At 42.7% G+C, this 27,728-nt stretch overlaps 1 protein-coding gene across 5 annotated transcripts in view; it reads left to right on the plus strand.

The window, feature by feature from the left end:
- LOC136433016 (cilia- and flagella-associated protein 54-like) overlaps positions 1-22,408 on the plus strand; it is a 36,355-nt gene extending 13,947 nt beyond the window's left edge. For 2 of the 5 annotated variants that reach the window (XM_066424761.1, XM_066424764.1), the window contains 43 exons: positions 49-138; positions 381-507; positions 750-861; positions 1,077-1,142; positions 1,415-1,483; positions 1,618-1,722; positions 2,095-2,192; positions 3,765-3,955; positions 4,280-4,467; positions 4,865-5,098; positions 5,329-5,549; positions 5,870-6,114; positions 6,482-6,637; positions 6,807-7,010; positions 7,194-7,281; positions 7,473-7,646; positions 7,886-7,952; positions 8,199-8,399; positions 8,597-8,683; positions 9,074-9,196; positions 9,466-9,522; positions 9,858-10,009; positions 10,291-10,448; positions 12,815-12,906; positions 13,050-13,128; positions 13,578-13,795; positions 14,189-14,351; positions 14,508-14,683; positions 15,011-15,172; positions 15,657-15,828; positions 16,141-16,251; positions 16,495-16,603; positions 16,824-17,034; positions 17,344-17,514; positions 17,902-18,004; positions 18,399-18,560; positions 18,728-18,957; positions 19,099-19,242; positions 19,397-19,568; positions 19,964-20,008; positions 20,885-21,117; positions 21,452-21,526; positions 21,716-22,408. In XM_066424761.1, the coding sequence (XP_066280858.1) occupies positions 49-138; positions 381-507; positions 750-861; positions 1,077-1,142; positions 1,415-1,483; positions 1,618-1,722; positions 2,095-2,192; positions 3,765-3,955; positions 4,280-4,467; positions 4,865-5,098; positions 5,329-5,549; positions 5,870-6,114; positions 6,482-6,637; positions 6,807-7,010; positions 7,194-7,281; positions 7,473-7,646; positions 7,886-7,952; positions 8,199-8,399; positions 8,597-8,683; positions 9,074-9,196; positions 9,466-9,522; positions 9,858-10,009; positions 10,291-10,448; positions 12,815-12,906; positions 13,050-13,128; positions 13,578-13,795; positions 14,189-14,351; positions 14,508-14,683; positions 15,011-15,172; positions 15,657-15,828; positions 16,141-16,251; positions 16,495-16,603; positions 16,824-17,034; positions 17,344-17,514; positions 17,902-18,004; positions 18,399-18,560; positions 18,728-18,957; positions 19,099-19,242; positions 19,397-19,568; positions 19,964-20,008; positions 20,885-21,117; positions 21,452-21,526; positions 21,716-21,835 (6,161 nt within the window). In that variant the 3' untranslated portion in view covers positions 21,836-22,408. The remainder of the gene's footprint in view (positions 1-48; positions 139-380; positions 508-749; positions 862-1,076; positions 1,143-1,414; positions 1,484-1,617; positions 1,723-2,094; positions 2,193-3,764; positions 3,956-4,279; positions 4,468-4,864; positions 5,099-5,328; positions 5,550-5,869; positions 6,115-6,481; positions 6,638-6,806; positions 7,011-7,193; positions 7,282-7,472; positions 7,647-7,885; positions 7,953-8,198; positions 8,400-8,596; positions 8,684-9,073; positions 9,197-9,465; positions 9,523-9,857; positions 10,010-10,290; positions 10,449-12,814; positions 12,907-13,049; positions 13,129-13,577; positions 13,796-14,188; positions 14,352-14,507; positions 14,684-15,010; positions 15,173-15,656; positions 15,829-16,140; positions 16,252-16,494; positions 16,604-16,823; positions 17,035-17,343; positions 17,515-17,901; positions 18,005-18,398; positions 18,561-18,727; positions 18,958-19,098; positions 19,243-19,396; positions 19,569-19,963; positions 20,009-20,884; positions 21,118-21,451; positions 21,527-21,715) is intronic. The other 3 variants (XM_066424765.1, XM_066424763.1, XM_066424766.1) reach the window with 3 other exon arrangements.
- Positions 22,409-27,728: the final 5,320 nt, after the last annotated feature.

Here is a 27,728-nt window from a genome sequence, read left to right on the forward strand (position 1 = left end):
AAATTTAGATCTTGATTACATTTTGCCATCCTCTCCAACCTCCTCCAGCCCAGAGTGATGAACTGACAGGACAAGAAGACCCAAATGTTCTGCATGCCTACGTTGCTGCTCTACCTTCAAAACAGGCCTACAAGGAAGGTATGTACATGACATGTTGAATTATCCATAACAATTTTGTATCCAGTTGCTTGTTTGCATGTATAGTTGTAAATGACCTTATGAAAGTCACTGTGCTTTTGTTGTGTCAATAAAGATTGTTGTTGTTGTATCAAAACTGTTAATCAACATCTCTATGTACTATGTAAACATTTTAGTTTCATTGTATTTGGAAATGTTGTCTGGTGTGTCCTGCTTATAAATGTTTTGCTTCTTTGTTGCAGTCATCAAGTTCAAGAAGAGGGCTCGTTTTCTGGAGTTCTTTGTCCAGGTGGCCCAGAAGGCTGTGATGGAGGGGCACCTACAGAATGTGCTGGACTGGTGTCAGGATTCACTGCTGTGGCTCAAGAAGTACGAAATATATCTCTGGTTTAACTTGTGTTATTTCATATTTCATCGTCCATTGTAGTCTTGTCGCTCTAACTCTGTTATAACTAGAAGTCATAAGTAGAAGACCTATGGATGAGTCCAGTTGAGAGTACGACTCTGAAATGATATTAACCTGCTACCCACACATGCCTATTTCACATCACATGTATCAACAGTATGTTGATTTGTACATGTATGTTGATTTGTCTATCATGTGTTTACAGACGTAATGAGGGGATGGTTGCGGTACGTGGCCTGGCCAGGCAGGTTGGGGCTGTCACTCTGGTCGGTGATGATCCCAAGAAGTATGCAGCTGCCATGGTGGAGTATACAAAGGTATGGCAGGTCTTACTTGTTATATGTGACTTGGAAATCAGCTGTTTTCAAGTGGCTCTTGAATAAAAGCTGACCATCTTCATAACTTGTAGTGTATTGTAAAGACTGGCATGATCAAGTTATAGTGCGTCATTTACTTACATTGTGTGGATTGAGATTCTTTTTTTATCCCTTATCGTCTTTCCACTTTTGTAACTGTTGTCCTCTTTTCACAGAATCTGAAGATGTCCAAAGCTGAGCAAGTCAGACAGAAGAAGAAGGAAAAAAGACAAAAGATGAAGGTTTGATGTTCTTTCTTTCTAAATATGTGTATGTTTCCTTTCCTTAGGCAGTTCTTGGTCTTCATTCATTGCATGGAATTAAGACCCATAACCATCATCCTTTTTTGCAACATTAACAATTGTATGTAACTAAAAAAAAGCATGTTATAAACTGTGTTTAGAGATGATTCATTTTTCAGATGTTCAGTTCCATTCATTATCATGATGTTGGTGTAAATCGCTTTGTGTGAATAGTTGTATGAATCTAAGAATCAAAATCACTATCATTACAGCTGTTGGCAAGTCGCAGGAAGGGCCCGGTTGACCTGGCCAAGGAGCAACAGGAAGAAATTGAAAACAAGGTCAGTGTCTTCATCATAGTAATGTGCATATTATGATAGCACTGTCATATTACTATTGAGACTAAAACAACTAGTCTACGATGATTCACTACCAAAAGTAATGTATGCCTGCCCTTTCTTCCATTTGTACACAGGCCATGGAGGTGCTAAAGCACAACTTCCCTGAGTTCTACAGAGTGATGCTTCGAAGGAGGCGCCTGCGTAAGACCTGTGCAGATGAAATACCGTGGAGGTGTCAGGTAGTGCAGACTTTTTAGACTACTTCAATGTTCTGTCAAAGAAATGCATCTCATAACACAGGACCCTTTATCAGTAGATGTAACTGATCAAATTTTCAAACTACTACAAGTACTAAGTCTGCTATGGTTTTTGGGGGGTAGGAAGGTATCTTAAGTTCATCTTAGAAGTTAGCGCAGAAGGCTTACTACATCTTTGTGGACTAACCTCTATGTATGTAACAATAGTGCGAAGCCTTTCTCACTTGAGTTGTTCCACTAGTAACCCTTTGCATTTTTCGGCAGCATACTACATGTGTAGAACTTGAGGTCTCAACAGTATAGTGTGCAATGGTGTCATCAGTATCTGGTTCAATGACCTGTTGCACCCCACAGATGAACATCCTGCAGGGCCTGAGTCACTTTGGGCTGTTCCTGGAGAAGGTGGAGCTGAGGGACAAACTGAGGGGGACGGCCTCCCTCCATATCTACAGGTCAGATATTAGACAATTCACATCAAATTTACACCAGGCGCAGTATTGGCACATTTTTATATTTCCTAAAGAGCACTGTAGTACACTTTATCATGTGCTTTGAATGGAAGGACATGGCATTGATGTCACTCAAATTGCTACGCCAAAAATAATTACTCAAGCAACTGGATAAGATTTTGGAAAATTTTGTAGTTCCAAAATCTTATCCAGTTGCTTGAGTAATTATTTTTGGCGTATATTATTACCTGGATGTCTAACCTTCATCAACGTATCACTCAAATTGCTGTTATTCTAATGGTCATTTTGCATTCCACAACAAATGTGAGTTTGAAGTAACCCTTCAGCAACCTTCGCATATAAAGAGCAAGAGAGAGAGAAAAAAAATTCAGCCTGTTTGAAATTTCATGCTCCTTGAAGTGTTTATTGGTGCCTGTACCTGTATAACGTTGGGTAACATAAATTCGCCATTTTTCCGATAATGTAACTGAAATCAATCTAGCAGAACAATAAACCATCCTTTTTTTCTATTATTCTGTCAGTATCATGTACTATCTTTGCACTAATCACATATATGGTAGATTTTGTCTCTAGTCGTGCTGACACCATAATATTTCAACTTGAAACTACCGTCCGCCGCACGCACAATGACGGTGTTGTCGGACAGGTGTGAACATTATTTCGGGAAAGAAGATTCGTCTTGAATATCTTACCGCTAATTACATTTTATACAGTAGCTATTCGTTCCATCCTTGGCTTGAGGAGAGTGCTATAGATATAGACGTGTCCAAGTAAAAAAATACACGAAAAAACGGTCGTACCGCACACATCAGGCCAGTTCGGGAACAACCCGTGTGTTGAGTCGGTAGAACTTCACTCAAAGTCGGCCCATCGTCATGGCAACGTGTAACGTTACATTATTCATGGCAAGTTAGCTGGATGCCGTAGTAATGGTAATACTACTATGTCCATGTGTTCCTTGTTGTGTTAGGAGCAAACTTTGAGGAAAATATCTTCCTCAGTCCACTATCACACGCAACATTTAGACAAAAAAGTGTTCCTCACGAACCTTTGTCGTCTGCTTGACAACAGGATTCTGGTTAACAATATGGCGGCAGGAAAATACACGTGCCGTAGGTTGTAGCAACAGAGAAGAGTTTTGATGATTGATCACACTTAGAATCCAGTTGCAGGTTAGCAAAAGAGATTGTAATAAGTTGTCTTGTAAATAATTGTGTTTAGCAGGAAGCGGATGTGACATTTGTCTTATAAACCAGCCGACAACCATGTTCTCCCACGAAGCCCTCAGACTGTTCCAATAAGGGACGGAGAGTTTTTGACCTCGTCGCCTTCTAATGCATGCTTATCGAAGCTTTTCAGACAGTGTTCTGAATACGTTAGTCTGTCAGGTTTGCATTTCTAGTGGTATTACTTATGTTGCATCTAGCACATATCCCTAAATAACCCGTTTTCGAAAAATCCCGAATTTAAGTACCCCGCGAATTTATGTTACCCAACGTTACCAATCAATTTTCTGTTCTCCTTACCTGAGCCACATTGTTTTGCTTGCAACAGACCCTCCTTCATGGACCAGGAGTGGTTCACGTTTGAGACCAGTAACACCCTGGTGGTGGGGTGGGACGGAGGGCCAGACTGGCAGTCCACCAAGGATGACCCGCGGGAGATGTCCATCCCGGACTCCTTGGCGCAGCTGGACGCAGACAGGCCAAAGACTGGCATTGAAATTGCGGCAGCTGCAGCTATCGGTCAGTTGGTGCAGGAGAACCTGTGAAATATTACCATTCATTTTGAAGCAAAGTTATTTTATTCTCAGTGATTTCACAATTGTAATGTAAGAGACATGATGTGTGTACACTTCTTTGTAAGTACAAAATGTATTATGCAATTCAGCCCATAGGCTGCCATGTTTGACAAGATAAATGAATCTCAATCTCCCAATGTTGTCATAACTGTTAATAGGAATTGAAATCCCTATAAAATAGATAACAGCTAATTATCCCTTGAACTGACATACTCTCTTAAGGCTGTTCTCTTTATATCTCAACACCTATCCCATCTGTGTTTTTCAGGAAACCTGGTCCTTCCCACTGCTATCCAGCAGGAGGAGGAGGAAGGTGAGAGAACACCTCGGACCTACCGGTCAGACGCCTCTCTGGACAGGGTGGACACCAAGCTGGTGCCTGACCACCACAGTGTCACTCAGCAGGCTACCATGGACGCACTCACCAAGACCTTCGACTTCTTCATGAAATCTATTGTACGTTGATCCATGTCTTATCTTTTGTATGAACGCAACATTTGTGTTGAGCACTCTTACCCTATTCACCAATTGTTTCCAAAAGATTTTCTTCTTTTCTTTCTGATATAAAATTTTGTAAGGAATCTGCTTACCATGAAATGATGAATTCTTGTCCTTACTTCTAAAATTCTTCTAAAATCACTGAGAGAGATTTGAACTTTCAAGCACGTAGACCCAAAAATTCTTTGGTAAGACTGCACATTCCTTGTTGCAAGGCTAATACTAGCAATAGGCATGCATTTTATGTACATTGTTGCTAGTAAAATAAGTTTACAATGCACACCTCAAATACTAGTGTGGATATGTTGGCATAGAATCAATAATGCTAATTTGTCATATTTTGTCTTCTGTGCAGGTTCTAGCAGAAAGGGGGCACCACTGGTCCCTCCTGCAGAACGCCTGCAGGTCGCTGTGGAACTGTGCGCACACTGCACTCCTGCGAGCCTACAACCCCAGCCAGATAGGGGGCGCTTCACAGGGGCTGCTCAGCATAGAGGACTGGAGGGGTCTGGTGTGGAGGCCTTTCTACCTGGCTTCTGATGCTCTGCTGGATATGCTACTGGAAATACAAGAACACAGAGTAGACACGGTTAGATTTCAGAGCATTTCTGAATCAATATTGCAATATCAACAAGACTTAGTGTAGATGATGATTTGAATCTATCTGGCATAAATGGCAGATGTTCTACTTCAAGCAGTATGCTTGTGTGTGATAACATGTTTCCAAGTAATGGAATAGTTGTGACAGTGCATTGGAACTGTATAAAGATATATACAGAGGTATCCTTTGTAAATGAAAAGATCTTTTTTGACTTGCAGGAAGATGAGGATCCTCCCTCCATCGTTAAGTCATGGGTCGGTGACATCAGCGATGAAAAGGGCGGGGCCAGTCTGAAGTTTGAGACTCACGTTGATGACATGAGCCTGGTTGACCTGCGCTGGACACGACGCATCTTCATGAGGACCATCGAGATCCTGTTCTATGAAGAGAAGTGGGAGAGACTGGCAGATGTTGCCCTCCGCTTCAATGCACTGACTCAGTGAGTTCGAATGCATGCCTTCCACTGTTTTTCTAATTTCTTTATTTCGGGCATGTCACCCATAGAAAACAGCCAAACAAACATAGAAACACAAGTAATCTATACATACAACAATTTATACACATTTAAGAAAAAGGAATTTCAATACTGACAGTCTGTTTACTGACAATTTCTATTCTGGCGATCTGTATACTGTTTTGTAATCAGATTATCAAATTGCATGATAATGATTTTGACATTATATGTATATAGAGATAAGACAAATTTCATTTAGCAATAGTGTGACTTTGCTTACACTAACATTCCTTCTTCCTTTTCAGTGAGAGACATGCTGAACAGGTCAGTCCCATGCTCATCACTGCCCAGAGGAAGCTGATCGCCCGTGTGGAGCAGCATGGCGGCCTCCCTCCCCCCCAGCCTCACTACCAGAACGCCATGGCGCAGGTGGGGGGGAAGATCGGCTCTCAGCTTCACGCCACTCTCCTCCTGAAGACTGACCTGTCCAATCTGACAGAGATTGACCCTGGTGGTCATATAGATCCTGAGGGGCACAACGTGTATGAGAGTAAGTCATTACAAATTTGTTTGCTTGTAAAACAACTGCATCTGAAGAGTAAAAGCTGCATATCCAGACACATCCACTCTTATTGATAAGTATGGCAGGTTCTTAAACATCAAAGAAGTGTGGCTCTGCTCAAACACAAGACCTCCATTTAGCGTCCTATCTTAGGGACATCTCTAGCAGAAGCTAGGTACTCATTTACACCTGAGTCAAGTGAGGAAATATAGGTGTAAAGTGCCTTTCCCAAGGCACAACCTGTGATACATGTACATGTATATTATAGACAAAGTTTCAGTTCAATAGTTGTTGATAGCAAAAATTGTCAGCTCCAGATCTTTCTGTAATGAGTTTTACCTGCCATTACTCCCAGGTGGTGACCATGCCAGGAGACTGGTTGCCGTGCCGATGGACGTTGCTGACAGTCTGGACACGTTCCGCCTCGTGCTGGACAAGTCCCAGTACACCGCTCGGGCGCTAACCAACAGCCGCAAACTACTGGTGCTCTACCTGGCCGGACAGCAAAATGGTGGGAATCAGACTTCTTATGATAACAGATATCTCCTGTTTGCCTTGAGATAAAAAAAAATTCCCAACACACCATACTTTTTGAGTAATACATTTAGAAATTTTATCTCTTAAAGACAGTTGACAACCTGTAGAATAGCCATCATATTCCTTCCTTTGTATCTCCCCAGCTCCCCAGCTGAGAACCACCAGTAGTAAGAGTGGCAGTCGGTCCCCCTCCAGAGTTGGTTTCCGCCCCTCCGACAGCCGTCCTCAGCTGCCGGTGCCTCAGGACCTCATGGATGAAGAGTTCCAGACAACCATGGAAGTACAGAGCCCCGTGCTGCCCAGGTCCCAGCTGGGGGTGGTCATCTCTTCATTTGACAAGACAATAGGTAAAATAAAATGCAGTCGTGAAGATCTGTTGTTACTGGGCTGAAAGAGATCCTCTCTGACAAGTATAGCAAATTCATGACGATGTAAGATTATGCAACTGCTTGTTACTGTACATTTTTATTGATTCACTTGTGACTTTTTTTTAGCAAGTTTTGAATATCTACATGTTTTCTTTTTTCCAGAAATGTTGCTTGCGCACAACCAGAAAGGCCTGAGTGCCCAGGCTATGCATGAGCTGGCCAATCTACAGTACCATGCAGGAAATGTCAGGTAGGTTTGCTACGTGTAGATGATTAACAAACACTCAAACGTAGTAATCAGGATAAGATATTCTAACCTCTTGATGTCAAAACACACCCAGAGGCAATATGGATAAAGACTGGTAAGAGTAGCAAGAAAATGTACACTTTATACATATAGTATTGTACTCATTCTTATAAACATTCTCGTGTTGATGACAGAGCTGCGTACAAATGCTGGTCGGAAGCACTGGACATCGTGATGAACATGCCCGACGCGCTTCACTCCTGGAGGAAACTGATGGAGACAGGACAGAGCCTGGCAGGAAACCTGCTGAAGAAGTGTGGCCTGTGGGGATGTGTGCTGGGGGGTGTGCTGGCTGCAAAGATTGCACAGTGAGTACCACTCTTTTCTAACATGTAGCATGTTTGTTAACTGTCTTGATATGTTGACAGGATTGGAATGTATTTGAATAGTGATCTGGCCATTTGAGGAGATAAATGGTAGACAAGCCCTGCATAAATTTGTTTTCAATGCCCTAACAGTATTTCTAAATGTCTGCATGTAGTTAATGATGTTGTCTGAATTTGGAAATTTAAAAATGTTGACCCATGTTTTCTTTTGTTCCTGACAGATACATCCTATCCTCTGATCTGGGACTACGTATGGAATGCTGCTTCCTCTCTGCTGCCTTCTTCAAGGTGAACAGATAAGACACATACATGTATACAAGGTCTTAGTTGAGATGCTTAATAACCAAATCAACATGACTTGTGTTGGCAAGAAGAGTCATGTCAGATTGTTTTCAGTCTGCAAATACCCACTGACATTTTAACTTTTGCCAAGTGTTACATGTAGTCAGGCAGCTGTAACTTGTACATAACTGTAACATCACCCTGTATGCAGTCACTCATCTACTCTGTTGTTGCCCATCGTAATCCCTCCAGGCACTGTTCCGCTCCACCCTGCCCCACCCGACAGCAGATCGTGACTACGCCCTGTATGAGATCGGTGAGGGGTGTGAGGTGCAGAGCCTGGTCCCCGGGGTGGATCTCCTGTCAGACAGGTTCAGGTGTGACGGCAGGACCATGGTTGCCTCTCTGCGGTTTGTCATTGAGGAGCTCAACAGGGGCCGGCATAACCTGTTTGTAAGTGATTAGTATATTCATATCAATGTAGAAATTGTTTTAACTAATTTGTACCTGTATTTGCTTTTTTGTACATCAGCAAGTTCTGAGATTATGTCTCTGTAAGCATTCCTTTGTCATAGTTCTGATCAATCACACTTCCAAAGGGAAAGAGATGTTAGTTGTTACATACTGAATATGTCTCATGTATTTTCCAGGTGTTACCCCTGCTAACCCTTTACCAGTACTTTGTGACTTACGTGTCTCGGGACTTAGCAAGGGCAGTCGATGGCAGGATCTTGAAGGTAAGAACTTACCTTCTTGTCTTGTTGAAGAAATGCTATTGGTATTGCTCCTCCGTATAATTCTCAAATTATTATGATGAGATAGTAGATTTGTACCAATTGAAGAAATCTACATAAAACTTTCAGTCTTACAGTTGGAGCACATATTTGGACTTCTAGCAACTTTGTTTTGACAATCTTGCATAGCACAAACCTCTTTCCAGCTTTCTGTATTACTTCAATTGTCCTTTACATGGTTTGGGCAGCAAAGAGCATTGTTGGCATATTGGTGCAAAGACGTCTTTTTTCTACAGTTGCATACCCATGCCATGGTTTACTTTCTCGTGTATCAATGACCAGATGTGAATTTCACAAATCTTGACAGAACCATGTTTATTTCTTGCTTGACAGCTGCGGATCCTGACAGACCTGGGTCTTTACAGTGAGGCTGTTGTTGTCCTGGCCCGACTTCTCCATGGGGACAGGTTACCCCTCACGAGTAACAGTGGCTTCAGGCAGGTGGAGTCCAAGATGGTAAGAACTGTAACATGTGTCTTTGGTCGCCATCAAATATGAAAAAGAAAGATGATAGAATTGAAGTAAACCTTTCTATTCGTCTCACATGCTCTGCCGGGAACAAATTGTGTGCTTTACACCTTTTGCTATATACTTCCCTTGATGTAAAATCTTGTGCAATAGAAGAACATTGATATGTGTGAGAAGAGAATTGCCTTTGGAATAAGAACTACCCTGTTTACCAGTGAGCCTGATTTAATGCTTGACTGTTCATTTGTTCCATCCAGAAAGCTCGAAATAACTTTGACACTTCCAAGCCACTGGCAGAGCCTTGTAATCTTAAGGTGAGTATGTTTCTCCTTGATATACATGTACTTAAAGCTGATATCTCAATTAGCAAAGGATGATGATTATAAGTTATGACAAAGAAGAGATGCCACCTGACAAGTATTGCAACAATAACTAGCTTTTCAGCACCGTGGCTGGTATTGAGATGTCACACGCTATAACTGTAAAATTTTGCAGTTTTATGACTTGTACTCATGTTTACCTCGCCCTCAAGGCAGTGTGGTATTGTTTGGGGCTTTTTTGTCTGTATGTACATGTGTGTGTCCACACTGCAGTTTCTGTATGTTTCAACAGAGGGGGTAAAGTTTGCCTTGTTGTGATTTGTTTCCAGACCCTGGATTACCTGTGTGAACGTCGCCTGACCACGTCGTTGGCTAACCTGTATGGACCTCACCTGACATGTCACCTGACCCTGGCCCAGGCACATCTCATCATCGCCCTGGCTGACACCATCCACGCACTACCTGCCAAGGAGGAACCCATGTGGGTACCACTCGAGGACATGCTTTAGATTCTCACTTTCTTGACAAGATAAATGACTCATCAAGCAACAGTAAACCTATTTCATTTAGTTTGAGCAAGTCTCATGCCAGTATCTCGATCTGTGATCCCTTCTTCCTGTTTTCTTCTACCAACTGATGCCTACATATCTGACTCCATTCAATAAGTGACTTCTGTTGTCTCTATGTCAAAGAGAAATGCATATTGATGCAAAATTTCACTTGTAAGTGCCTGAGTGTGACCATATTCTATGGACTTTGCAGCTTGCCTAGAATTGGGGAGGATCCTTTTGGCCAGATCCCTGCGGGACGCAGGAAGTCTGTTCTAGCGGGTGGGACTGAGAAGTCCATTGGTGGGACAACCAGACAGCCGCCGCCCACGTCCAAACGTGCTGCTCCCAAGACTGCTGATGAACTACTCGGTTAGTCTTCTAGTTATAACAGTCAGACAGATGTTTATGCAAATCATGTAAATCCATAGTAACAATATCACCCGAATTCTTCAACATCAAGAATGGATATCTTATTATGTTTAGCCATACCTAGTATGGCTCAACATATTGTTTTTACTCATGTTTCTTCTCCTGTCAAATCTTCAAATCGATTCATCTCTGTCATTTTTTGACCAAATGACCTGAAATTTGGTACAGAGGTAATGTAGGCAAAAACCAATGTACGTTCTTTTCCTTTTTTCGATATTGACCTTGAAAGTGATTTTATTGAGGTTTTTAGGCTATTTTTAGCATATCTTGGCCTCCTGCGCCCTGGTATTTCAACCGAATGACCTGAAATTTGCTGTATATGTGGCTTGAACAAATATTTAAAGGACTACATTCCCATTTTTGGCATACATATATTCAAAACGATTTATTTTGGGCTTTCTTGACAATATTTGCCACTTCTGTCACTTTCAATACTACATATGACCTAAAGGTCATTGACCCCAAGTGCCTTGCACCTGGCCTTGCATGCCTGTGAGCCTTGCGACCACCTGATTGGTCAATTGGGTTAATCTAATTACATGTATAATGTAGCGAAGTGTTGCACAAGGAATTCTCACGCTGAGGGGTACATGAAATAATGCTTACAAAATAGACCTCTATGAATCGGGCTACATTCAGCAATGGTAGACGGATTCGGGGCATGCCGCGCAAAACACACGGTCTCACCGTGGGTACAGGCGTTTTGGTCCCGCACGTTGTCGCAGCGGTGCGTCGCCGCTACGCGATCGAAAGCACGCCGCTGTCTGTCTCGGACCAACACGCGTCTCCCGTGATGTGTAGCGTCCACCAGGCCTTCCTACATGTCCTACGTACGGGCGTATGGATCGTAGAATTCGGCAAAAAAGGAATGATTAGGCCAGTAGAGTCAGTCCCCGGTAAGGTAAATGATTCGCCCCTTTGCGCTAGCTTGTAACGTTAAATGAATGTACCCTCTGGTGGCCAAACTTCACTGACAAACTTTCTCCCTAGTATCATCATTAGCTTGCGTTAGTCTGGTACTAGTGACTATTATGTGCCGGGAATGTTTATCTATCGCACGCCTTGGAAGGAAGTTCAACCATGATAAATGGTCGGCCGTCGCGAAAATTTGGAATCCCATGCTGTTGATTTTCGTGATTGAATCTGTAAGAAAATATATTTTCATGTCGTTCATGTTTTTGGGACGGACGCCGGGACGGGGTGAATTTTTTTTTCTATCATAACATTTTCGTCCCGTTAGTAATGCAAATCGAATCGTGTTGAACACGAGGCAAAACACTAAAAACGTGGGTCTTGTGGAGTGTTTTGGAGCGGGAAAATGCCGGATATTAGCGGTGCCGAACAGTGTACATCGTCGCGCGCGGGTGACGCTCCGTCAAAACAAATCCGCTGGTGGTCTAGCGCGGCCACCGAATATAGGCAGAAACACACAGGAGGACTTAGCACCTTCGTTTATGGGGGCAATTCTGAAAATCTTTTGTTACAAATTGTTCGAACATTGAAACATTTGGATAGATGGTTTGAAACTGTTCTAAATAAAGAGATTTTTGTGTAGTTACGTTCGAAATGTTTCCAACGTATGTGAAATAAGTTCAAACATGTTATAAGTTTCAATTCTAATTGTTTGAACACTTTAGAACTATTGTGACTTAGACATTCTTTTAATCAAAATAGTTCAAACATATTACAAATATTATATCAAAACCCTCTCGGTGACTTGGAATTGACTCAAATATGTTGTTTTTGGTCATTTCCTTCTTCTCCTGTCAAATCTTCATATGTATACTATGGAAAACTTCATTCTTCCCTGGGGTTGATCTTTTTTAATTCAATTTTGAACTGGGTTGATTATGCGCAAGAGTGTAATTTTCAGCGGATATTTTTCGACTGGTTTACATGGAAATGGCACGGAATATCCCATTCTTGCAAGGGGAGGATTCTTTAATTATTTCTTTCGATTTTGAGCTGGAATGATTATGAAAAAGTCCATTTGTTAGCAGAAGTGTATTTGTTAATCAATAAGTGGATATGTGGTTGTGGACTGGTCCATATTGTGTTGAGGTGCTACTGGAAGACTCAATTTTGGACTGGGTGATTCATTTTTTTAGTGCAAGTATTTTAGAATGGTCCATTGTTATTTTGGGAGAGTCCATTTTTTGCATGGCGAGGAGTATGGCTAAACATGCTGTATTTGCTCGCAAATGTTGCCTTTCTAGTTTGGTAGTGTAATTTGAATTTCTGATGTACTAGATGTACTTGCTGTCTGGTGTTCTTGGTTACTCAGACCGATGTTTCTTATTCTGCAGAGTCTCAGAGTTTGGACAGTTCTTCCTCTGATGAGGAGGAGAGTCACAGGTTTAGTGACAACCAGGGAAACATCACCCCATCTTCCATCAAGGTAAAGGCTCTTCATACACCTAGCAGTAAAAACTGTAAAACTTGTTCCAGTTCTTCACAACAGATGTTTTGCAATTTGCAGGATAGCCTGGTGTTTTACTGTCTAGTTCAGTTATTCAATTCACTCTCACTTGTTGGTTGTAGGGTATGCTGCTGGCCACGGCTGACCAGATGCTGCAGACTATCTGTGACAGTATCCTGGAGAATGCAGATCCTGAGCAAGGTAAGCTGGTGGTTTGGGTTCATTGCTCTCTTGGATTTCATAGTTGGACTCAGCACTGATTGGAACATTGGTAACATTGCTATATATATTGAAACCAACAAATGACAAACGAGTTCCAACTGCTTACATCAAAAATTGCCGATCCACATTTAGTTAAATGGAATGTGCCTACACTGTGCAGAGGTTATGTAATAACAGGCACATGCAGCATTACTTGAAATCAACAGTTCACTTGTAGATGGACAGGAGGTTCTCTCCAATTTTGTAACAAGTATTGTTCAACTTTACAGTATAGGTGTTGGATATTGGAGTTTTTCTAGACGTATATGGTGTTTCTTTCACTGAGATTTCCCAGTTCTATTGTCAGTGTCAACTAATATGACATTGATTCTTCTAGAAGAAGACTGTTTTAAATAAATTTCATATCTGAAATGTTTTTCTGTCTCTAGGCTCTAGCAGCTTGGTGGCATCTGAGTTAGAAGTGGTTGTATGGAGTAAACTGGATGTAGCAGCCATCCAGAGACAGAGACAACACTCCACTCTGAGCGCAGCCACAGTACTTACAGCACTTAAGCTCATCCAAGACGCTGACGTCTTTGTTACTTCTGACAATAAGAAGGAAAAGAGGAAGACTTCTGCCCTGAGGAGGTCTGAAAGTAGGGCACAGGTGGGTTTCCTGGAGGCAGATGATAACATTTTGTTATTTCACTCAATAGCCATTACAATCTACCTAGAACTTATAGATCAATGCTGTTGAAATTGGTAGTACAACATAGAGAGCAGCATAAGGGAGGTGTGTCGCTAAATTGTAAAAACAAATGGCCTGAATTGTTTACTACATGAAGTTCTCCAACATCAGTGTTGTGGAAACGAAAACTTGTGAAAGGAAGGGAATTATAAAACTCCTGGAAGTGTTTCCTTGGTACAAGAACTTTGCCTTGTTCTTATTACACTTAACTACATTCATCAGGCTTGGACACATGTAGGTAGCTTTTGGTCTTCATGTAGCAAATTGTGCTGGAGTTTATTGCTACAACTAAAATTCTGTTGCTTCCTGCAGGAGGAAGGTGAACCTTCTGTAACACTGACAAAGCCAGAAGACAACCGGTTTGAGTACCAGGACAACCAGAGTAGGACTCGACTGGACGCACGGCTGTGGTTGGACTGCAGGCTAGCACTGGTCAAAGGGCTGTCAGGTCAGCTGACTGGCATGGGAATAATCGGTAAGTCATCACAAGTTTTATAGGGAGAAATGATATGGCATAATTTGTCTTGTTTATTCATCAATAATTTGACCAATATTGTTGTTTGATGCTTGATATTTGCAGAAGAAAACCTATACCTGTAAGGGTAATGTAAGTTGCCTTACCTTTCCCCAGGTGAAGGTGAGAAGAAGCAGATGGATGCAGGCAGTGCGCGGCACTACTGTGCAGAGGGTCTGGCGGAAGCAGAGGCCTGTGGGGATGTGGACATGCAGGCAGAGTTCCTCCTACAGTGTATGCTGTTAGACATGCAGGAGGGACATCCACTGGAGGATATCAGACAAACTCTGCAGGTAAGACTAACATGAATTCCTTCCTTTGTTAGATTAATAGCATTTCACATGGTGCTGAAAATGCTGTAGTGATGGCATATTTGACAATTGGATTTTCCATCTTGCGAGCCTCCAAAGATTTCAACTGTACTGAGAAATGTGTGGTTTTAAAATCTTTTGACAACAACATAATTCCTGTAATGTTGGTTCCACATTTTCAAGTATAAAATGATAAAAGATGAAGAAGGTCAGAACACAGCTCTTTAAAATCTCTATACGTCTGTTGATGATATTGAGTATGTTATGTTAGACTGAATCAGATGTTTGGCTCTGATTTCCCCATGACAGGATATCATCAACATGCTGCATGGTCAGGCCACCCTGTCTCCCCCCGCATCGCTGCTGATGGTACAGTCCATGGTCCAGCTGACAGACCTCCAGGCTGGCAAGTTGCCGGTTGCAGAACGGCTGCAGATGTACACACAAGCACAGAACGTCTTATTGGACCAGGTCAGTACTTATAAACACTCAGGATTCAGGATTCAGTGGTTATTATCACATAGCCAGATGGCATTGACCAATCAGAAGTCTCCATTGCCCATGTGTTAATCGCCATAACACACCCGTGATCATCATTCCTCCCATTATGTAGAGGATAACACACCCGTGATCATCATTCCTCCCATTATGTAGAGGGGGAGGTTATCTTTTTGTTAACAATCATATAATGTTTATTTGTTCCCAAAAATGCTTACTATCTTAATAGAATAAATCAAATCTTTTGTAAGCATATGACAAAATAGAATAAAACATTTCAATACAAGTCAAATCTAAACGGACAACTTGAATAACCTTTCTGTAAACTAAAGAATGGCTTGAGATAATGGTAAATGCCATTTTATGTCTGACATGAACATGAATTTGGCTATTCGTAACCTCTAAAAGTTTCCACTTTCCACTCAGCCATGAACTTTTTCCTGTCCTTACCTTTCAGATGATGCTAATAGGCGACAGAATACAGTATCACGCCAGTAACCCGGCCTTTGCTACACCCATTGGTCCCCTGAAGAACATCTACATCCCACACGTTCTCTTGTTGGTCAGAATCAAACTGCGTATTGCTCATGTGCTGATCAGGCAAGCTGCGGAGTCTGGACTCCTGGCAGGTGGGTAACACTAAGGATAGGTAATGGTCAATGCCAGTATCTTAGTTCCTGACAAATATCACTATCAGACTCCTTACAGTACAGGACACAATTACAGAGGCATTAGATACAGATTGAAACAGATTCTGATTGTACCTTTTTTTTAACAATGCATGTAATTCTTTCTTTTGTCTTTCTCAATGCAATGTTAATCACCATTGAAGTTACCTCAAGCATCTAATTCAGTTTGCAAAATTGCCTTTGCACTCCTGGCATGAGAATCTTGTCCCCACACTGTCCCCACCCTGTCAACATGTGTGCCTGTGTCCCCAGGTTCTGATGTTTGGCTGCCCCCTGCCACTGTTCTCACCACCACCCTGGGACTGTGCCGGGCGGCAGCCGACAGGCAGCCCCATCTGGAGGCAGAGATCCTGCTTCAACACGGTGAGTTCGTTCATCACTTACTACGCAGGTGTTTGGAATGCAAGTCAAGTTGCAAAGCCCACAAGTTCATTTTGCAGAAGTTTAATTTGTAGTGATGTGCTACTTCATCCTATATCAACAGTAATATGGTAGATATTTTGGTGGTGACACCCCTAAAGCTGAAAATGAAAAATTGTAGTACTCATCTTTTGTGTGTTGTCTAACAGTAGCAGGTATTAATGTTTTATTTCGTGTCTTGTGCAGGGATGGTGCAGCGTCAGTTGAGCCTGACTGGGAAGTACCCACCCCGGGCCGTGGCAGCCACCCTCCTGGAGGCCATCAAAACCAGCCATGCAAGCAACCATGATCTGGGGTATGTCGTCAAAGACTTAGATTTAGGTTTCAAATACACTGTCTGGTCCTATGGTTATATTTGGGGACAGACATTTCTAGGCTTGAGAGAAACGGTCAAACTCATTGAAGACTTAGATATTTTTTTTTGCATGATATATCATAACCGTTTTGAGAGCTTTGTCTAGCTTCATTAAATGTTGACTATCACCAACAGTTAATATATCTATTGTTCTTTTCAGACTGATGAGGCAGGCGTACCTGGAGATAGCCCTGACCTTCCTGCTGAACACTGGTGCCCTCGGCAAGGTGACTGCTGCACAGAGCACCGACCTGACCCCATCGCCCTCACAGACACAGGAGCCTGTCTCCCCCACCAAGTCTGTAACTGAGGGAGATCTCCCAGAGAGCCCCAGTCCCAGGCAAAAGGCCAAACGAACAGCTGCCCTGAAGGTGACACACATTTACCATAATGATTTTAGAACTGTTTGCAAACCATTTTTCTCAAACATTTTGCTCCAACATTTTGATGGGCAGTTTGAGCTCGTGACAAACTTTGTCATAAATTTTGTCTAGCTTGAATAAAGCTGATGATGACATGGAAGACTAAAATAGTTTTCTACTATGAAAAATAGGAAGTGGATGAGAGGTCCACCAGTGGTAAAGTAACAGAGGAAGCTTAAAAGCAATTTCAGTATCAGGTATCAAAAAGTATTCTGTCAATGTAGCTGGTAAAATGACCAAATACTCTCCCTTCCTCAGGCCAAAACTAGAGAGAGGGCTAAAGTTTTAGGAAAGATTGGAGCAGCCACAAGGAACAAGGAAGAACGTGAGCAGGACCGGGAGAAGAGAGCTGCCTGGCTGGCCATCAGGTGTGCTGCTGCCATCGCTGACGTACAGAGGGCAAGCGTGACTCTGGCTGGAAACCCACAGGTCAGTTAACTTTGCTATTCATGCTGTTATGATGGCAATTGAATTTGTAATCACTGCACTGTCAGATATTGACTTTTCACCATTTTCTTTTAAACATGAAAATAAGATGTTTTAAGGGTAAAAAAAATTCACAATGATTATTGGAGATTTTCCAGAAGACATACTCATGGATGGATAGATACAATTAACCATCCCTTTCCTGTGAAAAATATGACTGTGTAACCTTGAAGTACAATCCTTTACAGTATCAACCATTCCATACAGGCACAGATGATTAATTTAACATTCTGAAAGATTGTCATTTCTGATGGAAGATTTGATTTTTGGCAAGGTCTATCACTGTTTAAGTATGTTTTACTTGATGCTGCAATGGTTTTGTGTGTGCAGGTTACAACACTGGCAGTGAAGCAGAAGGCCTGGGCAGAGATGCCTGAATATGCCCTTCTGGACATGGTCAGCTCACATCTGTCTGTTGGCAAGATGCTCATGGGTAGGTATTACTGTAATTTTACTTGTTATACTTCACACATGGAAGGGCTTTAGAAAGGCTAGAAACGTCAAACAGGAACACATGTAGTTAGAGCTCTCTCTTCAAAACCACAAAAATACAGGCTGGTCCTGTGGATGTGCCAGAAAAACATCAAGATGTAGACATTTTCCCAGATACCTGAATTGACAAATTCTACAACTGCTGGAATCAATTTTGCAACTCAATGATGAAGGTTTTGACATTCATTTAGTAAGATATGTACAGTCACTGTCACTGACGAAAGACAGCGGATGCTATCTGAAACATCTGACTGTTTCCAAGTTTGATCCACTTGCTTAAGTAACTGTCACCTTGCAAGTCATGCATCTTAGATGATTTGGTTGTTATTCCCAAGGTTCCAACCTGGCCTCCCAGTTGTCTGATGTGGACAAAGATGCGGATACACTGGCCAGAGATGTGATCTCTCGGACCAGGGCTGCAGCCAGGCAGCTGAGCTGGGTCCACATGCTGGGGTATGCTAGTCTGCTGCAGAGTCTGGCAACAACTGCTAATACAGGTAAACCATCGGGTGCAGCATCTGGAAGTACATGTATGTACTGTTAGTTGTAAAGGCTATTGCTGACATATTTTGACTGGAAAGTACATGTACAACCAGCAGATAAATGTCCAAATTTGAGTAATATTAGCACTGGAGATTTTAAAAATCTGGATTTTTCTTCCAAGGTGCAGCCACTACTGAGGGGGAGACACAGGAAGACAAGTCTGACCAGCTGTCTGAACTGAGTGGCATGGACCTGGAGAGTTCCTATGGCAGTGTCAGTAGCACCCGTGACCTGGCCAGGTCACCCCTGTTCAGCAGTGGTTTGGTCCTGCGTCTGACCCAGATGCACAAGTACCTGATGGCCTACCTGCCCATGTACGCCTCGGACTGTGTGGCCCTCAACACACCCAAGGTAAGGTTTGATATGATTCAAATAGAATCTGGGAATATAGCAGTGTGAGTTAAAGATGGAAAAACTTCTGTTCAGCTTGTATGTCAAACATTGTCACAAGTGTACTACATGTATAAATGAAATATACGACGTGCACCACAGGACTTGGCCCTTCCCCTGGCAGAGCCAACCCCAGATGTGAGCGTGATCTCTGTCAGCTATGTAGACAATCTACTGACAGGTCCTGAGACCAAGACAGCAGAGGACCTACCACTAGCAGTGAGCAGGGAGGCTTCACAGACAAGGGTCAGCATTTTTTATAACATCCTGATAAGACTTGATGATGAAATAAAAGTGCAGCTGGCATCAACAGCAACAACTGTGTGACAAGTTTATTTTGCAGAATTGGCCTTGAAGAGTCATTGAATGAGAGTAACTGAAACACAACTTCTACCCGTAGGTAGTTGATAAGGAGGACCTGGCCTTGCTGGCCCCTGCTAAGGAAGAGCTGAGTCTACAGTGGTACCAGCCAGGGTTGGATGTACATGGTCCTGAGGACAGGCAGAAAGTCTTATTGCTGTTTGCTGCTAACACACAGCCCATCAAGGCAACACCTTCCTCCAACACTGTTGGTATGTACAGTCATCTACTATATTGTAGATCCGGGCTCCAGACTCCCAGTCACTTGCTTTTATGTGTGTCTAAACTGCTCATAAACTCACAAGATTTGTAGGCACCAATATAACATGATAACTCCACTCTTCCCTGTGTGATCTGCATTGGTTAACATGTTTAACCTGAGTGTATAAAAGTAACTACCCATAGGCAACATGCACTAGTTCTTGGTAGTTCCATAGTAGTTCTTGTGTGGTAGGATTGAATCATATGATTGTCTGCTGTGGAACTTGAGATTAATACACTGGTCTAATATCAAAGATGTCACCGACTATACTAATGACTACCAATCTAATGTTAACCATAACCCATTTTTGATTCCTTCCTTACTTTGCTGCCATTACTAATGCAGATGATATCCTTCCAGAAGGTAAAGGAGACGAAATCCTTACAAAAGGTATGGAAGACACTGTATACAAGATGCACATAAAATGACATCCTTGTTCATTCAGTGTTTGTCACATCAGTTTGGGTTTTTGCTGTGTTCATGCATGAGGTGCAGCTTTTTAAAGACTTTTTCATCCAACACAGAGGAAAAACGCCCCAATAATTTCTGACCACCTCTTGGGTCCTCTTTGGGTATTCTGGCCCAGACACTTCTGAACCAATCAAGTTGTCGTTTCCCATAAAGCTGTGTTAACCCTGTGTAACAGACAAAAATGGAAGCATGTATGGCAAGGTTGCATTGTGTATATTGGGAACACACACACTCAGACCAAAAAAACACTTCACTTCCTTGGAGACAAAACTAAGACTCAGTTGAAATTTTGCATGGCTAGTGTTTTTCTCTGTGTTGGATAGTTCAAAATTAAAGCTTTTAAAGATTCCACAATGTGTTCTGCATCAACACTGTTTTGACTTTTCATGGTTGATTTTTGCAAGCATGATTCTGCACATATTTTGATTCACTCCAGTTGCTATGATGATTTTCAACAGTGTTCATAAATAACCAATTTTTTTCTAATCAAGCATGTCAAGATCAGAAAATGTGAGTAACATTTCATTTGGTGTAACCTCCATCAACATTAATCCGCTGGGTTACATTAAACTGCCACTTTGAAAAACAATGGGTTTGAAAGATCTGTAGTGCAGCACCCCCCAGGTATGCACAGTTTAGATATACAGGAATGCATTATTCTGGGGGGTGTTGGGTTGGAGATCTGTTTGAACGTATCTTTTCAGGGTGGCGGAATTATGTACCCTGGTGGAAATGTGTGAGTGGATGTTAACTTGACTTATGATCACAAGAACCAACCAACGTTCTCCCCTGCAGGTCTCCTGACAGGACAGATCAGAGTGCCCCTGGGCCAGCTGCTGGACCTACACCGTAACCTGGCCGTTCAGAGTCAGCTGGCAGACATGTCCCTAGGGGAAACCCCCACCCCCAGGCCTGAGGGGGGGTCCCGCAACACCACTCCTGTACCTGACAAGGCCAAGGGGGGCAAGAAGGCTAGGATCAAGCCGCTCTCTGCCAAGGTTGCCGGTAGGAGGGATGAGCAGTTGGAGGTATGTCCGACTCAGATCCCCCAACTTCTAGCCTGTTTAGGAAATGTGCAGTGTGATTCATGATTTTGAATTTGCGTACTGAATGTTGAGGGATGTCCCTGTAGTTCAACTAGTAGCTGCCTCACAGTTGAGCTCCTGGTTTCAATTAGTTGATAACTGGGAGACCTTGTTCAATCCTGAGTTGGGGACATCTTCATTGGGGCTGCACCCGTTTTTTGGAAAGGGTCGTAAAATGGGGGTCCAAAATGAAGGGACGTTAAAGGGAAGGGATAGCAACCCCTCCCTGTAAAAATATACCCTCCTGTTCTAATCCACATGTTGTGTTGTTTGACAGATTCTGCTGAAGCAGAGTGTGACTGATGCCCAGAGCCTGATCTCCCTTCAGACTGACCAGGAACCAGTCACTGAGGTTGGTACTGTCAGCAGAAATTAGTCTAACTATAATAAGTATCAAGTTTGAAGCAGTTTGTTGTTCTAAATGCCATCCTCCAGTTCTGAAGACTGCTTTGTGTGAAAACATCTTCAACGCTATGAAGTAAAAACATGCACATGTGCAATTTCTTCAGTGTCAATGATTCCTTGTCCATGTTCTTTACAGGCTCCATTCTCTGTCACTTTGGAGAACGTTAACCACCTGGAGAAGCTGTTCAACCCTGGGTTTGGCTGCACTGTGAAGAACCCTGAGCTGTCAGGATGGTTGCTGAGCAAAGTGCCATGATGTGCTATCAGCAGTGTGAAGCAAGATCTTTATTAGCTGTCCACACATTTTACACAAGAGCATTGACATGATATGTATACATTCTGATGAGTTTGGTGGTTGTTACCTTATTGTTTCACATACATAAGAGGTTGTATTTGAAGTAAGATGCAAGGAAAGGCTGTGTTTGATTTCATAGTGCTATCAACTTAGATGTAAATGTTGGTTTAATGTCCACAGACATACCCAGTCTGTACATATTATATCGTCTGAAGATGTATTGATTAGTTTGCTTTATCGTCATGGTGATGAAACAGGTGGTCATATCCATAGGTCACATTTTGGGGTAGGATTGTGATGCTTTTACTGAAGAATTTCTTCCTTAGAAATTGGGGATTATAGCAATTGACAATTTTCTCTTTTTGCAGTTTTTTGTTCTGGCCAAAATGTTGAATGACTTTGAAGTTGAGTAGTGATCACTGTAACATTTAGCCTTTAAGAAAGACATTGTGATCAGTCAGTTCTGCTTCTCGTACTTGGTTTATTGAGAGTGTTTTCTTGGTTTATTGACCTCATAAAGGGATATGACACTTACATGATGTCAGCCTATATTTTAGCTACAACTTACCACATAGATAAGGCATCAATATGTACAAAAGACCTCTCCCTTTCTGCCCCAAAGTATTCTTCAGCCTTCAAACTTAATACCAGGTAAATAAAAGGACTTGACCATCTGATATATAAAATAGAAGGAAAGGCTTTAGCTGTTTTTAAGCATGCCACCTATCAATGAATCTCTGAACTGCATCGAACAAGACATACATATACATGTATGCAAATATATAATATAAAGATATATGTTGCTGTTAGAAGCAGGATTGCATGGATCCATGTGTATCTGTTTTATGATCATACAAATGCTACAGCCAGCTCATTTTATGTCTTCTCGGTATTTTGGAACGGATTCCATCATAAAACAGGATATATAGGAAGTAGCCTCCAACTGCTGCAGTTGATGGCATTCAGCACCAAGGACAGTTACATTTTTGCGACCAAGACTCCAGTTTTGATGTGGCTGTGTGAGTTAGTAAAAGACAGAAAAGGTTTCCTTTCACCACAAAACAGTCAACAACGGGCAATATATTCTGCTCACATCCCTACTTACATGTTTATTCCCATTGGGAAGGGATAGTGACCGTTGACACGCCAAACATCCTTAGAAGAGACTTCTAACTGTGACGTACGTACAGCCCCCATTCATTGCAATGACGCCTGATGTTGATAGACCAAAAATTATATCAAGTAAAGATACTCTTCTAAAGTTATTGTTATCCAGAGACTCGACAAACTTGCCGACAAGTTCTGTTGGTGTTTTGCAGGACCCGCCAGTGTCTCTGGGGGTTTGGAATCCCCGCGTGTGTCGTGCCGTACAGACCTGCAGACTTGTAGTCTGTCACGAGCCCTGACACTCCATTTAGCCCGTCTACCCGCCCGCTAAAACGCTAGGGGCGGTTCGCTCCCACGGGCCATATCGTACGCTGAGTAGTGCAATGGTAGCGACAAGCTGAAAATTTGCTTTGTGACTTCGATTATGAAGGCTACGTGTTCCTTTTCTGACCCTCAAACCAAAGATTGGAGAACATCTCATCAGTATGCGTCTCCGTCTGTTTCAACATTAATTATATACCAGAGAATTCATAGCTGCAATGTGAGAAAGTCATATCTGTACATCTTAAAAGTTATCATTAGCAGTTAAATTTTCAGCGAAAATGAGCAGAGTGGTGTCGTGTGTAGAGAGCGTTCAACAGAAGGTTGAAACTCAGCTTTCCAAACGATGAGCGGACGTGTTTCAGCCCTGCTCTACGCCAATCCCTCTGTCATGCCCGTCCATTGATAAAAGACTCGGCCATTAAGAGCTCCATACACCTCCCATTCATCTCAGATAAACGCCGCGCCCATCTCTGACGTTCCTCTGTCCTCATGACTTGTTGAAGGCAGTCACGTTTTCCGGACGACTGTGGAAGTGACGACCTTGACAAGTCAGACAAGAGGCTAGGACGGCGGATGGCTCCGACAGTTAAGTGGCACAAGGGGACGGAAGGGATCGTCGCATCCCGACACCGGCATATGTCGCCGTGACGCTGTCCCGTGAAGAGTCGCGCTATGTCACGCTCCCGTCCTCCCCACTTCACCCCACGTTTAGCACCCTGACACGGCCTGAACCCGGGGCACCGCGCGCATTTGCTAGGGAATGGGCCGGCCTGCAAATGGTCACACATCAATTATACTGATAGCTTTTGTTCCCTGGTGGTATTGGGTAAAGAAGAGGTCGGAACACGGAATTGCTCTTAATGCCCTGTTGCAACAGCACATTCAGAGGGAGCATGACCCGAGTTTTCCTATACAGCGGGGAAAATTGCCGGTGGAGTGACGTTAAGTAAAGCTTATGACTCTGTTCGCGGAGGAGTTATGACCCTATTACAGCGGTGCTCTGCACCTCATGAGCTTTCTAGTCATATTATTGAAGTATTGCTGTGATAAAGCCGCGCAGAAATCGGGGATTTTGAAGTTGAAAACGGACACAAACTTTATCTTTGATCGAGTTCGTTGCCGTGGAAATTTAAAGGAAGACCTTGTGAATTAAACACACGGCAACTGGTGATGTGGTCTATATGAACCAAATTCCGCTGAATATTTATCTCTTTAGAAAGACGTTTGTATCCATTTTCCTTCAAGTCCCGAGATAATTGGAAGTGCGTCAAACAGTCTGGCGTCCGGTAGAAAGTTTCTCGGCAAAGCGCCGAAACGTAAGAGCTATCGCCCCCAGGTTAGCAGCAGCGGCGTTTGATATTCAAGACCAATTAATTCATTCACCAGGAGATTACCGCCGCTAACAGTACTGAGAAGGCCGAGCGGGAGGCTTTATTTACAGTATGTTTGAAATTTGATCCCCTGGGTGATTTTCATATAGACAAACATCTTGCGATTCTACGATTTGTGGTCGTTAAAGACAAAAGATATACACTGCGAAAGAAGAAAAAACAATTCTACAGGCTCTTTCCTGAGATATTTAAGTGTGACTATCAAACGAAATTAGAAGAAAATAGGGATCAAGCTTAGTGAACATTGGCCCATTGAGGTAGTCATACATTGGTGTAAAAATGGTGCAGTTATGGCACGTAACATCTTATTTTAAGCCTCTCGCTCATAGTAGTAAAATGGCGACATCCAGACGTTTGTAGGACAGCAGATGTCCCAAACCAAACTTATGTACTTGATTCGACACATCAAATGTTAACACGTTAGAACATCACTGTCACTTGAACACTCATATCCAACGTTTTCACTGGATTAAAAACGCAAAATGAACCTGGCTCACCGCACAGCTGGAGTTTAGAGAACACGAGTTATATATAGGATTGAAGACTTCGTGAGAGCATGTCGAATTCTCACGATGTAATGTATGTATTTACCCCTTTTCAATCTAATATGAATATAGTTTTTGTGCTCATTTCAATTTGAAATTCATTAGGCCTGTGTGAGCCTCGTGGGGTTTCCTATCTCAACAGCACATTATTGTATGATTCGATCACAGATTCATCCAGCGATTTATTTTTCTCACGCACTGGTAAACAGACGATAAAACAGTTCACGTTTGGTACCATACCTTGTCCCGGGACACGCGACTGGCGTTCGGCCTCGGACAGGCGAAATGGGGCGTGAACGAATCAACATCATTGGTTTATAGCGTGAATGGGACGATTTAATGGCTGGTTAACCTCGTTATGAATGGGGCGTGTCATTGAGAAGCACCGATTCTCATGGGTAGACTAATCACAGTTATTGTTGGGTAAAAGTTGAACTGCTAATGGATGCGTGATTTTCGTGTTACAGAGAAAAGGTTCTGATTATACCCTCTAAAGAGACCTCGAAAGTAAAGGTCTCCCTGCTATTGGTTCGATTTCCTGTACAAAACGCGGGGTTTGATGTACAGCTCGCGTGCCGGCAGAAACTAAGTACGGGGTGATGGAGACATAGCTGCTGAAGAGCTAATTGAAAACTATTTATCTTATGATAACACCGAGGAACTCTGTAATCTATTCCCGTACCTGACTTTCAATTAATCTGGGCCATGATTCACAGCACGGATCTGTCCGTAATGACGGCGGGCTCTCTGCTTACACCATCACCCGCGGCCATTACACCCAATTTGCGGCATTAGCCAAATTACTACCCTCCCTCCCCACAGCAATGCACAACACGCAACCAATTAGAAAATCTATGCAGCAAACATTTCAATTACATCGTGTGCCATCTCGCTCGGCTGTGGGAGCTAAGTGCTCTTCCCTCCGCCCAAGGCTCTGCACGGCCTCTCTACTGGCCGCAGTCCTACCGCGGACAGAGAAGCTCTTCATTGATCTGATCTGATCACCACACAAGAGCGCGGGATTCGTTACCTCGCAAATTAGTCGACATCATTGAAGGGTTTTTACGGGTTGTAAGAGGATTAGAAGATTATTTGATGTGTATTTCCAATCTTGCCATAGAATTAATCCACGTTGAGCGGTTGTCAACGTGCAAATTCGGCCTCGTATGAGTATTACACCCAGTTTTTATCATACATAAGTTATCAGTTTTGTCTAACGGGCTGTAAACGTTATGCCAATGGCCATGTTGAACATAAGGTCACTTTCAACGCTGTGTACAAATTGTCTTGAAATTGATGTTGGAACAACAACGCTTTAGTCTAGGACATTCATTACATCAGTGTTCCGTACTCTTCTTTTGTTCACACTGCCTATGTCCTTACCCCGCCCTACCCGTTAAGCGCCGCTCTACTTTCATGCCCCGCAATGCCCCGTTCTGTATCTCACCGCGTTCTGTCACGTCTAGTCCAGGGCCCAGTCCCCTCTAACTTCTAGTTAGTGCTTGTAATAGTTGTTTGCCAGGCTGTGCTGTCTCCTACCGGCAAAATCGTCATCTGTAGGCATGTCTGCTTAACATTAAAGCCAACAGCCATGGCCCATTATTTTGTCTTCCCCGATACCTTTGCTAAAGATAGACTGCGTTCTCGGTATGTGTTTGTCTTGTTGTGATCCACACACCTACGCGACTACCGGGTTTAAACTCACATCAGAACTTCCCGAATACAGGCGGCATCTGCGAAGTCTTACCGCTGATCCCATCTGACAGGTCTATTAACCCTCCTCAATTCGCCTCTATCCCTAATGAAGTTAAGCATAAGAAATTAATGACGTTTTGTTCGTGTGTCCGGACTTAAAAACAAGATCAGCTCTCGGATTTCTGCGCGGCAGATCCGATCCACCTGCTCATCAGCCTGGCGGTGTTGAGTTCCCGCTTGGCCCGGACCAGGTGGGTATGGCGGTGGCGTCACCGCTAACAAACGACAAGTACGATGTGGACAACTTCCAACCAAAATGTACCATACCTCTGCCATTGTGTGATATCATTCATGTCCTTTTGCACAGGCACCGGGGTTGTCAGCTTTACATTTCTAATACATAAAGCGTTGTCAGCATAATTCTTATTCTAGCATTTGATCTGAAGCCCATTCAAAGATTTTAGCCATTCGTTCCAAAAATAGTTAACGTTAGCTATACCTCGGTTCAAATCGAAACATTACAAAAGGCAGTTATCCACCATTTTGTGTGTTCCGGCATCTTTACTTGGAGTTATAGGCTTCCATGGCTAGGACCAGATAGAATCGTTTTATGACTAACGATGTGGCTAACTTCCATCATTTGTTCCCCTCAAGGCATGTGCAGGAGCGCTACTGAAGTGATCCTGGTGATAATGAAATAAGAGAGCATCGTGTATGACTGGCATCAAATTATCAAACAAGCTTTTATCGATAATGGAGGAGCAAAAAACACATGGAAATCAAAGAAACGTC

This window comes from Branchiostoma lanceolatum, chromosome 4 (assembly GCF_035083965.1).
Source record: "Branchiostoma lanceolatum isolate klBraLanc5 chromosome 4, klBraLanc5.hap2, whole genome shotgun sequence".
NCBI lineage: Eukaryota > Metazoa > Chordata > Leptocardii > Amphioxiformes > Branchiostomatidae > Branchiostoma > Branchiostoma lanceolatum.